This window comes from Chenopodium album, chromosome 13 (genome assembly GCF_948465745.1).
Source record: "Chenopodium album chromosome 13, dcCheAlbu1.1, whole genome shotgun sequence".
Taxonomy (NCBI): domain Eukaryota; kingdom Viridiplantae; phylum Streptophyta; class Magnoliopsida; order Caryophyllales; family Amaranthaceae; genus Chenopodium; species Chenopodium album.
In genome coordinates this window covers 25,456,780-25,472,584 of record NC_137846.1, presented here as the reverse complement: position 1 = coordinate 25,472,584, position 15,805 = coordinate 25,456,780, and the positions used below count along the sequence as shown (strand labels likewise).

General features: G+C 31.9%; 1 protein-coding gene across 2 annotated transcripts; it reads left to right on the top strand.

The window, feature by feature from the left end:
* Nucleotides 1-1,011: 1,011 nt before the first annotated feature.
* On the top strand, nt 1,012-15,671 carry LOC145576540 (putative aspartyl aminopeptidase). 2 transcript variants are annotated; one of them, XM_081634283.1, is made up of 10 exons: nt 1,012-1,226; nt 1,308-1,395; nt 3,359-3,494; nt 5,156-5,428; nt 6,153-6,300; nt 7,161-7,400; nt 7,863-7,995; nt 8,324-8,505; nt 13,651-13,763; nt 14,872-15,671. In XM_081634283.1, exons 1-10 carry the CDS (start codon nt 1,050-1,052, stop codon nt 14,984-14,986), a joined length of 1,605 nt encoding a protein of 534 aa, XP_081490409.1. In that variant the 5' UTR covers nt 1,012-1,049; the 3' UTR covers nt 14,987-15,671. The 2 variants fall into 2 exon arrangements, with proteins under 2 accessions (XP_081490409.1, XP_081490410.1); XM_081634284.1 differs by lacking the exon at nt 14,872-15,671 and adding an exon at nt 14,061-14,839.
* Nucleotides 15,672-15,805: the final 134 nt, after the last annotated feature.

Here is a 15,805-nt window from a genome sequence, read left to right as displayed (position 1 = left end):
CAGTTTTGCTAAACCGTCGTAATTGGCGACAGTTTATAGCTGTCGCAAATATCTAACTTTTTTATAATTATTTTTGATGTCTATTTTATTTTAAATTATTTTTAAATACCTATTGCGACAGTTTTATTGGCTAAAAACCGTCGCAAATCATCGACAGTTTAAAGAATTGTCGTAATGTTACGACAGCTATTAAAACTGTCGTAAAATTAAAAAATTACGACAATTATGTTAGCTGTCGTAGAAAAATTGTCATTATTTGACCAAATTTTAGTAGTGGTAAACACATGCAAACACGATGACGGAGAACAACCGACTACGGCTGGAAGCATTCTAACGAACATTAAAAAACTTTCCGGCATATAATAGGGTGGAGATTGGTTTCAGGAAAAATTATCATTTAATTAGTTGGATTAAAGTTCAAGTTCAGTTTGAAATTTGAATTAAATCCCTTTCAAAAAAATTTCCGCAATATTCATTTGATTTTGAATTGAAAAATTTGGGCCCACAAAAAAAAGATGACATTTCACCCAATCACAAACGAGTGTGCAAGATCCTTTTACACACTGAGTGTAAATGTAGTGTCTCCCGTCTTATAGTATATAGTTATTGATGATTCCGAACGTACAATGTAATTTGAATCATTGGCTATATGCTAGTATAAACGAATTGGTGGACTCATAGTCATCTGCAATTTTTACTCATTTTCATTTTTCGTGTCACCCTATTGTGTCTATCTTAGAGGTGATCAAAATTCGGGTCGGCCCGAGCCTTAACACAATTCCTCATGCCTAAACCAGCAAAAAAGTAACGGGCTTGTTGGGCCAAAGCAGGCTTTTCGGGCCAGATTCGGACTTTTTAATTTTAACTAAAAATGCGTTTTTAAGCTTGTCCAAACCCGCCTATATTCGAGCCGAATCGGGTCGAGTTAGCGGGCCGGACCATTGTTGATCACCTCTAGTCTCTCTTCTCTCTTTATTACATCATCTATTTTCTGTCTACTATTTCATTCAATCCAACTTCAGTTGTGTAAAAGCTTAAAGAACGCAAAAATGGCGAGTGTTGCTAGACTGCAACTTCTCCAACTACATCCACACCCTAAAATCCTAAAACCCTGTTTTCTCTCTCCTCACATCAAATTCAAACTTCCCAATTTCTGTTTCTCTTCTTTTTCGCGAAGCTTTTCTGCCTTTCGTTGCCTTTCCTCCAATGCCGATCAAATTCGTCAGGTTTTTTTTTCAAAATAAATTCATTTCTTCATTTACGTTATAGTATTTATCAATTTATTAGTAACTTCAATTTATATGTAGCATTCTTCCCATAATGAAAAAGATGGGTCAATTGTTGGGGATTTGCTGAATTATCTCAATGAATCATGGACCCAATTTCATGCTACTGGTATGTTATCAAGAACAATTTCAACTTATTTCATTTTGTTTTTACGAAATTTTTGCTGCAAATGTGGAAAAATTTGAATTTTGCATCAATTTTATTTGAGCTATTTATTTATATTTAGACTTTTATTTGTGTGTATTTTAATCCTTCTGAATTAATTGGTCAGAAAATAATCAATGTGACGTTTATGGTTCGATGAATTTTTCACCAGATTACTAAAAGTTGGTGAAGTTTTTAGTGAATTAATTCAAGAAATGTACTCAACTACGATTAATAATTTGAGGTTTCTTTAGGTTGACAATAATTCAAAGGATTACTTATGAAAAGAATGCCTTGAGGATATAAGTAATGATGTTAACTTGATGTTTCTACAAATTTAGGGACATGAGCGTATTTCGATTGTTTTTTTGCCATTCAACTAACGCAAACTAATTGGACAATAATAAAGTCAATCTACTAGAAAGCGGAAGAAATAGTGATTACCAGACAGATTTGTATTACTCCCTCCATTGCCGAAAGTTTGACTTGCTTACTGTAGACTCTTGTTGTTAAGAATTGCATGGAATAAATGAGTGGGGTGTAAGTAAAAAGTGAATAAAGTAAGAGAAATGGGTGAAAAAGTTGACGGGTGTAAGAAAAAGGTGGATAAAAGTAAGTGAAGTTTTAAAAACGTTTAAATAGTCTGGGGTATGAGGTTAAACTATCAAAAGGGGGTTTTCAAAGTGGGAATAAAGTAGAAGTGAGTCGAGCTTTTCCTTTATTATCACTCAAAATGGAAGGCGAGTCAAACTTTTGGGATTGGAGGGAGTGTAAGAAAACTCTACGCGGGGGTAGATTCTCACGACTAGGAACAGTGGGCTCCCCTTCTTTGTGTCCTTTGATTGAGTCCTATGTGTAAACGTATATGCTGGACAACACACTTCTTTGCATAGACAATTTTCCAATTTTTTACGGATGCATAATTGTTTAACTCTTTGGGTTCTGTGATTTTCTGTTCCGAGGTTAGTAATTTAGTATGTATCAATATTTGCATTGTAATTGGTTTTGAGAAAGTTATCAAAATATCTACGCTATTGTTATGTTTTATTTTTTATTACTTGTGCAATAATTGTTGCACATTTGATTTTGTATTGTGTAGAGTATTAAATATTAGAAATTGCGATGGTTGAGTCCAAGTGGAAAAAATAGAAGGTGGCTTTGAAAATTGCATTGGGTTATTCACACTAGATTAGACAACTAGACAAGCTTACTCAAAAATTTGAGATTTGGACTGAAGATTTTTCATTCCAAAGTTGAAATAGTTTCACCTCTTTCAAGCAACTAAGTCAAGCAACTCATCAAAATGACTGTATGTTTGTCACGAAGTTCGTGGATTTTTTTTTTGTTGTTTTTTAAACTAACGATGATTTTTGTAGTAAAATGAATATATCTAAATCATATAACGGTAGGCTGGGAGACATGAGGCATTGACTGACTGTTTTATGTGGTTCTTTCTACATGATAAGATGAGTAATTCTTAATACATTTATCTTAATTAATCATTGAATAACATGTTCTCGTACCTGTTATTTAGTTAATAATACAGAGTAACACCATGTAGTATTATCGTGGAGCTAAGGTGGTAAGATGGTAAATAATGTGTGCCAAAATTTGAATAGAGTAGAAGTGGGTACATAAAAAAAAAATAAAAATAAAAAACAATAAATAGTCATAGGGGGTAGTAAATTTACGGATTTAGGACTACCGGTGTAGTTGATTCCTACATAGCATTTTGTTTTTATTAGTAAAAAAAGACTCTTAGATCTTCAACTTCTTTAATATGGTAACCACACATTCTCCTGTTGCTGACATGAAGCCTCTATGCACATTTACCTGCAATCGATTAGCTCTTATGAAGGCCTTTTTTTCGAGAAGAGAAACATTTTAAGTCTGTCCTTTCTTGCTGATCACAGTAACATCATTGCAGCTGAAGCTAAAAGGCAACTAATTGCTGCTGGCTTCCACCAACTGAATGAGAATGAAGAATGGGAACTCAAGCCTGGTGGTCGATACTTTTTCACAAGAAACATATCTTCTTTGGTTGCTTTTTCCATTGGTGAAAAGTAAGATATAAGCTTGTTTAAGTGCAATTCTCATATACTTTAGTTATTTAGTAAGTAATAGTTGTTTAAAGATTTAAAAAAATTGGCTTACTTTTTGATAATGTTACTTCTTTGATTGATGGTAGCTTGCTCTCCTACTTTGTAGTTTCTCCTCGTTTGATGACACTCCCTCTCTTCAATACCTTGCTGTACTCTTTTTGAACTTGTATTTGACCATAATTACCTAATTTGTATCACGTTTAGGGCCTTTAGGCTTAAAATGTAGTATGGGTATGTGATATGTCTTACAGGGAATGTGTGGGGATATATATTATTGATGGTCAAAACTTTGTGAATCTCTCTTGACATTTTTTTTTTTTTTTCCATGTGTAATATTGCCTTAAAAGCAGAAAAAAATTCAATGAAATAGCTTTCATAATTAATGAAATAAACTTTATGTATACTTGCTGGCTGCTGTAGTTTGGTGTTCCATGTATACCTACTGTATTTAGTACAAGCTCCATAGTGTTCTTTCGTTTTCCTTTAGTGTAGGGTCATATTTATGGTTGCTCCACACTCCACAGGACTCTGACTCCGAGCTATGTATCTAAAACAAGAATAAGAACAAGAACAATCAAAGCCTTAATCCCAAATTAATACCAAAGATGGGGCAGGCTACATGAGCCAAGATTTTATCTCCAGTACTTGCCAATCATGATCCGCTCATTCCATTTTCTTCTATCCAGTGTTATATTCTCCTGCTAACCCAACTACTTGTCCTTAACTCCTTCCATCAAAGTCATCTTTGGGGTTTATCTATCTTCTTAATCACAACCCTCTACTTGCCTTACTGGTGTGTCTTTCGTTCTCTGACATGCCCAAACCAACATGAAAATTATTCACCTATAACAAAGAAGCTTTGCAGGTTAATTAGAGCCTTACATTTTAAGTAATCTTTTGAGATTTACTTAATTTTTTGAGTTCTGGAATATTTGATGCTCTAAACATAAAAGTTTTTTCGTGTATTGGTGTAAAAAAAAACTCTCTCCATCCCATGTTAGTTGCCACAAACTCATTATGGTCATCCAAATTTATTCATTATCTTATTTGCTAAACTGGAGCCCATCCATTTATTTCATATCTACCCTCATAAACAATGAAAAAGGTCCAAATAGGGCACCCAACTCATTTGTGGCAAAATTTTTGGGACACAAGGACGATTGGATTTTATGTATAAAATAAAATAAAATACCATTTATACATTGTAAGAATGGTTTGTCATTCTGAGATTATTTCTAAATATTAGTTCTTAGAAGGATTTAGCTCTTATAATATAAGGCTAGACCGCTAGACCAAATGGTAAATGTGGCTAACAAAACAATCATCCCCAACATTGGTGGTCCGCCGTGTAGTACTAGTAAACTTAAATATTTCTTACTGAGTATCTAATGGTCTTCTCTAGTACTGTTCGGTTACTAGATTTTCTAAACTATCACATCACTTTGTGTCTATTAGGAATAGACTTTAGACATTTTCCACCTTCTCTTTTCCATGTGGTAGCATAAATGGTGACAAACAATCTTAACTGTTCTTTGCAGTATCTTCTCAGTATGCTTAACAGGTAGTGAAGACTAAAATATGCTGAGCAAATTGTGAACTAAAAGCTATCATCTGTTTTGCAGTTACAATACTGGCAATGGATTTCACATTATTGCAGCCCACACCGACAGTCCATGTTTAAAACTAAAACCAATATCAGCATCGTCAAAACCTGGATATCTGATGCTGAATGTTCAAACATATGGTGGTGGCTTGTGGCACACTTGGTTTGACCGAGACTTAAGTGTTGCTGGAAGAGTTATAGTTAGGAGTGATGATGGTTCCTTCATTCAGAGACTTGTGAAAATAAATAGACCACTATTGCGAATACCTACTCTAGCCATTCATCTCAACCGGTATGTGTTGCAAGACTTGCAACTCTGTCAAAGCTGACTTGTGTCCCCAACATTTTTTTTTTGTCTTTGCATGCCTTAGAAATTTCTATCAGCTGATTGCCAAAAAAGGAAAAAAGGAAAAAAGGAAAAAGTGCTATTAGCTGCTGGATGGATATCTATTTTATTAGGTTATTACCATTCTACTAAAGGTGGGCAGTCAATTAATGAAGATTTTTACTTTTTTGAATTAGAATATTAAAATCATAAGGTCATTTGATGTCTGAAAATGTAGAGGGGATGCGAATAATCCTGTTATAAATTGACCATCTAAATTTGTGTTATCCAATTGAAGATGACAACTAAGGCAGTGTTCTCCTCACCTTATTCTCACTTATTTCAGGTCTAATAACTTTAGATAAGATAATATAAGGGCTAATAAGCTCAGATAAGACAATGCAGGGGCTAATCAATTTAGATAAGATAAGGGTTAATAAATTCCACTAAAGTCTAAAAGGACTTTATAATCAGGCCCAATAAGGTCAAATAAGATTCTATAAGATAAAATAATGTAAGATGGGATAAGATAAGGGTCTAGTAAATTTTGATAAAGTAAGTCTAGGTATAAGATAAGTGAAATTCAGGTGAAGAAAACACTATCAAACTTTTACTTTGCCCCTCCCCATCGGGAAGAACCTTATATTGATCCATGATACTTTATTTTCTTCTTTTGCCTCTTATCTTATAGAACAGTGAATCAGGATGGTTTCAAACCTAATTTAGAAACGCACCTTGTCCCATTGCTGTCAACAAGATGTGAAGAAGAGCTTCCAGAGTCTAAAGAACAGGGACCAACAAAATCTTCTAAGGCTTGGCATCATCCACAGCTTCTGGAGGTAATTACTGATTGTTGTTGTGGACTTCACCATGTATTTGCTCATATACTGCCATAGGCATGGCCTTTTTTCACGGATTAAATTGTTAAGATAATAATAATATCATTGCAGATAACTGTTTTACTATTTAGTGTTCCCTATAATTGATTATCTCCTAAAGCAATTGTCATATATGTAGTTTAGTGTAAGTAGTTCAGTCATTTAGATAACCCAGTATATTACTTATACTGCTATACATAAAAACTTGTTGTGAAGCTGAGACTGGACATTTAAAATTTTGCTAATATTAGTTAATTCCCCTCCTTATTTTCTGTATTTTCCTACAAAGGATTATTTCTTGGATATGCTTATGGATTTTTGTTATCTGGGTGTTTCATTTTATGTCAAAAAATAATCTCTAGACACTTGGATGTGTCAGGACCAATTTTACATTGTCATATGGTCACAATACAATACAATTCGTGGTACGAGAATAAAATCAGAATTCTGCCCGTAGTGAATTGAATATATCCAGGAACAAATGAATATAACAAAAAGACCTTCAACGATGTGGGTCATAGGCTTGTTGAACCGGGTCTTATGGTTCAGCAAATTGGATCAGGTTTTGGAAAGTAATTATTTGGTTTACTGAATGGGGGTCTATATCTCGTTCCCAGTAACACTTGCTGGGCCACTTTGATTCTTGGACAAATGGACATGTTAAATTATATAAAAACAGACCTTACTCTAAAAATTATGATAATATGGCACCTTTTATCCCACCATTATTGATCCTTGCAAATTTGAGCAATTTGCCTATGTATTAGACACATTCCCACTCCTGTTTTTTAATGCATTTTTTCTATAATATTATTTGGCAGGTTCTGTCTGAAGAGTTGGATTGTTGTGTTGATGACATAGTGAGTCTTGAGCTTAATGTTTGTGATACTCAAGCCAGCTGCCTGGGGGGCATGAACAATGAGTTTATATTTTCTGGAAGATTAGATAATCTTGCCTCTAGTTTTTGTGCACTAAGAGCTCTTCTTGATTCTTGTTCATCTCCTGGAGATTTATCTAATGAAGATGCTGTACGAATGATTGCTTTATTTGATAATGAAGAGGTAGGATTTTCTTGGTTGCCATTGTTTTTCTTGCTGTTGGAAGAGGATTATGTCCTATAATATGTTGATAGATATATATTTTGAATCAGTAGGCTGACTTGGGTACTTATTCTTATGTTCCTCTAATGATCTAGCTTGTACTGTCGTGACTCTATAATTTGCATTCCATTATTAATTTGTCTATCTTGTAGAGTCATAGGTTTGTCTGCTGGGACTGCTGTATTAAAAAAATTACTGATGGACGTTTAGCTATTTTCATATTTTTCCAAAGTGATACTCTTGCATATGATATGCTGACTCTGACATTCCATGCCCTTTTACCATGTGCATTTGAATCTTTGTTTTTATCTTTTATGTGGAAATCCAAGTAGGCATTCTCTCTCTGTTACTCACTTTTCCTGATCACTTTCAGTAGTCTAGTCATGTATTTTTAAATATATTTGGTAATTACTTGTGTTGCAGGTGGGTTCTGACTCAATCCAGGGTGCTGGTGCACCCACAATGTTTCAAGCTATGAGACGCATAGTTAGCTGCTTGGCTCATGAAAATGTTGGTGAAGGGACTGTAGAAAGAGCGATTCGGCAATCATTTTTAGGTATGTCTGCCAAGGATCATAAATACTTAGGTGGATATCTAGTATTCTTAATGCCACAACCCCTACTCTGATGAATTTATTCTGCTGATGCTTTCAATCTATTTCAGTGACCTCCCCCTAGTTTTGAGCACTGAGTTTTTTAATTCTTAAATGGTACTGCCTTTGTTCCAGAATTTCAAACAATTCTGGGACGGAGGGAGTACGCAACTGAAGCAGTCGCTATTATGTGAAAAAGAATTCACATAAAATATTAAAGTTGCAATAGTGACTAAAAGTATGTTGTTTTGAACATGACATCTTATTTCTGTTTGGGAACAATGTTTAATAGTCTCAGCTGACATGGCTCATGGAGTTCACCCAAATTTTATGGACAAACATGAAGAAAACCATCGGCCACAAATGCAAAAGGGGCTTGTTATAAAACATAATGCTAACCAGCGCTATGCTACTAGTGGAGTTACTGCTTTTCTTTTTAAAGAAGTTGCAAAAATTCATAACTTACCAACTCAGGTACTTTTATTGATGTTCAGCCTCTATTGCAAGCTTCTATTGGGCTGTTCCTTTTCTTATGCATGATTGGTTACTGTGTTTTCTCTGAGTGACGAGTCAGCAATAAAATTGAACTATTTTTGCTGTCATCAAGGATCAAATGTAACCTTAGAGGGCAGTGGAATAGATGCAGTCTATCACTTTCTTATTTCTGCATGCTGGAGTGATTCTACCCTTTAATTAAATGTTGAGGTAGGGGGACAACCAAGGCCAATAAACAAATAATAGAGCTACTAAGTTTATAGTGTTTTCAGATAGTGGGACCAAACTCCAAAGGCTTGTGACCTTTTGATTGTCATCAAGGCCATTCGTTTTGGACCGAGCAAATTTTTTAAATTAAATCACATGTGACATTAATAGTTCCCCATCCAACCTATGTAGCCTCAGCTTATTTGTCTTCCGTGATGCCCATTATTTCAAAACAGAAGCTGCCTTCAATTCCTCAATTATGCATTAGTTTAGTTGTCTGCTAGGATGGTGTCCAGTCTTTATTATGTTGATAAAAATACTCCCTTTATGTTTCTTCTTGATGTTCTTGTTTTAAATGTCGCAACTATTTGCATTTGAGGGAACCTTCTAAATTATTCCTTATATACTTCCTCCGTTTATTATTATTATTATTATTATTATTATTATTATTATTATTATTATTATTATTATTATTATTATTATTATTATTATTATTATTATTATTATTATTATTATTATTATTATTATTATTATTATTATTATTATTATTATTATTATTATTATTATTATTATTATTATTATTATTATTATTATTATTATTATTATTATTATTATTATTATTATTATTATTATTATTATTATTATTATTATTATTATTATTATTATTATTATTATTATTATTATTATTATTATTATTATTATTATTATTATTATTATTATTATTATTATTATTATTATTATTATTATTATTATTATTATTATTATTATTATTATTATTATTATTATTATTATTATTATTATTATTATTATTATTATTATTATTATTATTATTATTATTATTATTATTATTATTATTATTATTATTATTATTATTATTATTATTATTATTATTATTATTATTATTATTATTATTATTATTATTATTATTATTATTATTATTATTATTATTATTATTATTATTATTATTATTATTATTATTATTATTATTATTATTATTATTATTATTATTATTATTATTATTATTATTATTATTATTATTATTATTATTATTATTATTATTATTATTATTATTATTATTATTATTATTATTATTATTATTATTATTATTATTATTATTATTATTATTATTATTATTATTATTATTATTATTATTATTATTATTATTATTATTATTATTATTATTATTATTATTATTATTATTATTATTATTATTATTATTATTATTATTATTATTATTATTATTATTATTATTATTATTATTATTATTATTATTATTATTATTATTATTATTATTATTATTATTATTATTATTATTATTATTATTATTATTATTATTATTATTATTATTATTATTATTATTATTATTATTATTATTATTATTATTATTATTATTATTATTATTATTATTATTATTATTATTATTATTATTATTATTATTATTATTATTATTATTATTATTATTATTATTATTATTATTATTATTATTATTATTATTATTATTATTATTATTATTATTATTATTATTATTATTATTATTATTATTATTATTATTATTATTATTATTATTATTATTATTATTATTATTATTATTATTATTATTATTATTATTATTATTATTATTATTATTATTATTATTATTATTATTATTATTATTATTATTATTATTATTATTATTATTATTATTATTATTATTATTATTATTATTATTATTATTATTATTATTATTATTATTATTATTATTATTATTATTATTATTATTATTATTATTATTATTATTATTATTATTATTATTATTATTATTATTATTATTATTATTATTATTATTATTATTATTATTATTATTATTATTATTATTATTATTATTATTATTATTATTATTATTATTATTATTATTATTATTATTATTATTATTATTATTATTATTATTATTATTATTATTATTATTATTATTATTATTATTATTATTATTATTATTATTATTATTATTATTATTATTATTATTATTATTATTATTATTATTATTATTATTATTATTATTATTATTATTATTATTATTATTATTATTATTATTATTATTATTATTATTATTATTATTATTATTATTATTATTATTATTATTATTATTATTATTATTATTATTATATGACTTTCAAAAAAATTAGTGGGAAGCCGAGATACAATCTGGACCCTCACTTCTCGAGCTATAACAAACCCTATCTTAGTGAAGATATGAGCAGCAGCACGTGCCTCAATGTCTTGAGTCTTCGAGAACATTTGGATCCGCTTCAGCAATGCAATCGCCTCCTTTTCTAATTCCCCGACAATTGTCATATCCAATTGCCCGACAATTGGATTCGTACTTAACCCGCTTTTGATGAGCACATCAGCCACAACCTGTCTAGGAACAAAGTCAGATAACCCAGACAGTGTCAAAGGAGAAGACCCTGTCAAGTCAACACAGACATCACGACTACGATCCCAAAAATAAAGTAACATATCTGCAGGTCTGAGGGCCTTGTCGTTCCCTCCAGACAACCCAATGCCAACCTCCTTTCTAGCTTAACTCCCGGATCGATAACAAACATCAACAAGAGTATCCCGGCAACATTATGCCGATATTTAATACCCACCATACTAGCACACGACACCGAGTGATCACCGAAAATATCCCCAGTAAAAACTCTTGAACAAGCAAAGCACGACGTCGTGATAGAGAACAATTGAACACCCAACCGGTAGCACAGCACACATTGGTAAGTCTTGGCATTCATCGTCTGACCCAAACCTGAAATAAGGATTGCCCGAAGCTAAGCAGAGGTGTGATCTCCATGTTGTGATTTCCACAATGCTGATTGTCGAGGAGTTAACGATTAGGTGGATTCTGCAGAAGCGGTAACCTTTGTCAAATATATATCTGCCAATTTCTTTATGATTTTAGGAGCAGCGACCTCACTAGGATTACTGAAGATGTTAAACTCCACCGTTACATTAAATAGACCCAATGCATCCTCAAAGGCTCGTCCAAGACCAACAATACCAGTATGCCGTAGAAGTTGTGTTTGCAACCTAGCAGACTATAACCGAGAAGCCAGAAAAGCATAGTGCCGAACATCACCTGCCGAATAAACACCTAGACCTCCAAATGTTAATGGTAAGATGGCAAGCCGCCACTGCTACAATACGCTCCAAGGATGATCGAAGAGTCCCGTCGAAAGTACGCTGAGCCGCCTCAAAAGTACTAGGAGGACAAGTACGCAATGTAAAGTAGAGTTTAGTTTAGAAACTCCGGTACATGCCCTAAGTAACAACAGCTCACACTGAGCGAGCATAGCAACCTTATCCATAAGCAAAATGGTCTTGGTCACCCTCTGCATCACCAGCTCACCACTAAAACCAGAATAGGAACTAGCGGGACCACCAAGCAACTTAACAACACGCGAAGGTCGAGCAATATTAGAAGGAAAGACACCCACAAGCCTGCTTCGAGGGTCTTCTGTAGAAAATTTTAGTTTTTTCCACGTTAAGATGTAACCCAGTAGTAGTAGTAGAGTTGTTTTTTTGATTTACTCATTTTGACTTTTTGCACCATTTACATAATCCACTTTGACCAATGTTGCTGATTTAAGAAAAGACATGGTTATGTAGGATCTTGTTAGAATCGTTGCAGTCTTGTTATAGATTTTACTTGTTTATATTGGATAAATGGTCAATGTTCCATGTTGGGAAACGTGCAAATCAAAATGGATAGATAAAAGAAACCGGTGGTAATCTCATTAGTTTGCTACCAATCTTAGGAAGGCCTTTACTATTAGGAGGCAAAGTGATTACAAACCTTTCACTTCAACGTTCCAAGCAGCCTGGGATATTAGGTGTTCTAACTTCTAAGCTCCTTGTGACCTTGCCTCTTTATGCTGATTGCATTATTTTTGCTAAAACATGCTTCTGAAATCATCTATTAGAGCATCCAACTACCACCCAAAGAAAAGACGTTTACCTTTACTAGTCTTTTAAACATCTGATGTTCATAACATTCGTAGATGGGAGGTATGGTCTCATTGCTGCATTTATAACTTTAAAAGTAGCCAAATCCAGAGTAGGACATAACTATATTGGAGTCTAATTATAGGGGTTAACTGCTTGTTGCTGTATTGCCTATGAGCTATTTCCTGATTGTATACTACACTGCATAAACTCAGCCATTGACTTACTCACTAATAAAAGAGAGTTAGGTGGCAGTTTTTTGTTGATTCAAATAGAATTTACTGCTACACCATTATAGGTTCATAACATGGACTTTCAAACCCCCTGCATCTCAATGACCACAGTCCTCGCTAAGAAAACATCAATCCCCAAAAGCAGCTAAATTAAAAGCCTGGACATAGATGCTTCTACCATCCCCTACATGCCATAAATTTAAGTATTGGGTGATACACCAGATTACTGAGAGTTGTAAAGGAGCACTATGTATTGACCAATCTGGCAATGCTTCACTAATGTGAAAGATACGAAGGCAATTTTTCAGATAAAAGAAAAGCACAAATCATTTATGTGACATAGTGAAGTAATACTTTGAGTGTTTGCTATTATTACCACGATCATGACATAGATTTTGCCTAAATCTTTCTTACAAGCCACCCAGGTTCCAGTGATGTATTTATCATCACACAAATTTGTGGAGAAGGTTTATCTAGTAGGCACCATCCTTGTTCAGCAAGTATGGATTGAATTCCCAGAATCTATGCTTCTCTAGGAAACAGGAGTCATAAAGTTTCCCTTGACTTCTAATGCATTATCCTTTGAGAACACTTTTAAGATAGTTATTTGGATTTGCTGTACAAGACTTGTTCCTCCCCTATGACTTTTTTTGTTAAGTCTATATGTGTGTTATAATGACATGATCTAATTGTCTGCTTATAGGAATTTGTGGTCAGAAATGACATGGGGTGTGGATCCACTATTGGTCCCATACTTGCTGCAGGTGTTGGGATACGAACTGTTGATTGTGGCATCCCTCAGCTTTCCATGCACAGGTATCAAACTGGTCTGTTCTGCTTTGGATTATAACAAGAGGGCTGATTTAGCATTGACTATGACATTGAGATGATAAACTTGATAATCTAGATGTGAAACAAGCTCTATTTCAATAACTATCCAGGTTTTAGGCTTTTATCACCTAGTATCTGGTAGAGGAAAGCTTACATTGGATACATAGGAAATAATTAGGCAAATACTGTGGATACCACATGGTTTAACCAATAGGAAGGTTTACCCAAGGCTAAGTCATCTCTGAAAGATTGGCTTATCAATGGAAGTATTTCTTTATACAGAAGAAAATGACAATTGAATGAGGTGATTGCTGTCCTATGAAGCAAGTTATTAATGTTGGTTCCCCTGTTTCCTTGATTGTGAAGAAAGATCAAGAATCTACAAGGATGTTAAATCTTGGTCATCAGTTGATCGCTGAAATACGTTGGGAAAAGTAAAGAAACTAGTCTATGTTAAGTGGATACTTTGATGCAGAAAGGAAAGGTTGTGTGCACATACAAGCCTAATACTAGGTGTGAAAAAAGAATAATTTTGATTGTGTTCTGTTCAAGTTTAATTGAAGATAGTTTAGTTTAGGTCATATTCGGGTGATTATTCAATTGGTTCGATTCAGGCCATAATTTGGCTTGTTTCTGGATTTGTTGTCAATTATTTAATTATTAGAAACTCGTCATTACTAACCGTATTACTTTTGGTGTACTTTGGACTGGGTAAGTTTTGGCGTGGGTCAAATCTAAACTATTTTGTTCTGTGTACACTTAAGCTTAATTTCGTCAGTTGTAGTTATATATTATTAATATTTGCAGATTAATGTCATTGTACGCCCCTCGCTCCACAAAATTCTTCCCACTTTTGCATTTTGTCAAGGAAATACTATTATTTTACGCGAACTTGATCCACTTTGTGAGGCTTTTTATTATAGTCTCCCACATTATTTTTTTTTATTTTCCTTGATATGTGGATCTACAATACGCCAGAAGAATTTTGTAGAACTAAGGGAGTATGATATATGCTTCCTTAATTTTTTTAGTGCTAGAACTTTTAATTTTGGAATATGCTGCTGACCCTGAACGCTTTTTTTCTTGTATGTAGTGTGAGGGAGATATGTGGAAAGGAAGATGTAGACACTGCTTATAAGCTTTTCAAAGCATTTTACAAAACATTTTCCAGCGTTGACAGAAAATTATCTGTTGATGAGTATGTCTAATATCAGACTTGATTTAAGCTTCTATAACCTTGACTAATGTGTCTGGAGCACCCTATCCTGCTGATATGGCTGGCTGATAAGCGGTCAGTCCTTTCATTTATTATAAAAAGAGACTTCTTTTAGGTTTTTCCATTGAGGCAGCGGTAGCCCCGAGGGAGACAGTATAGAGAATCATCCTATTAGTTCCTCTATCTCATGTTATCCATAAACGACTAATTTTCAAATTCAAATGAATGAGTTGCTGATTGGCCAGATTCTGAACATCTCAAGGAGCACCGAGTGGAGACTGCTTATGCAGCTAAAAATTCAAGTGCATATTGACCTTGTGAAGGGTGTGTTACAGACTTCTGGAATCAAATAATCTGTCACTTTCCGAGGATTGTATCGAACCTTGAAGGTCACTCAAAGTAGTTAGGTTGCAGTTATAGATTATCCTTGAAAAGCTTTTGCTGGAGTGCAGGATTGACGGCACAACTCTTGATCTCATATCTTAACAGATCACATTCTAAAATGGCAGTATTGGATTTGGAAGTTAAACAGTCATTTTTTGTTCAATAATTTCTATTGTTTTACTAACTTTATGAACCATTTTTCAACATTTACAATCACTGTACTACATTTCACGTAAAGTTTCTGTAGCTTTCATTTCTGGTGAAAGGAAGAAATAATAAGTTAAAATTTTATATTTCATAGTGCATATTGCGGTTATCAGAAGTATAAGTAATACAATACTACCAAATTATGAAGCGTTACATCATTGTCTTCATTATTAGCATTTATGATCTCTCTGTCTACACTTTTTTGTATATGATCAACCAA

What these genes read in the sequence shown, in the direction of transcription:
- LOC145576540 (XM_081634283.1), top strand. Translation starts at nt 1,050, where the DNA reads ATGGCGAGTGTTGCTAGACTGCAACTTCTCCAACTACATCCACACCCT. An exon ending in ATCATCCACAGCTTCTGGAG is followed by an intron (nt 6,301 to 7,160) that starts GTAATTACTGAT and finishes ATTATTTGGCAG; the next exon opens with GTTCTGTCTGAAGAGTTGGA. An exon ending in TTCATAACTTACCAACTCAG is followed by an intron (nt 8,506 to 13,650) that starts GTACTTTTATTG and finishes GTCTGCTTATAG; the next exon opens with GAATTTGTGGTCAGAAATGA.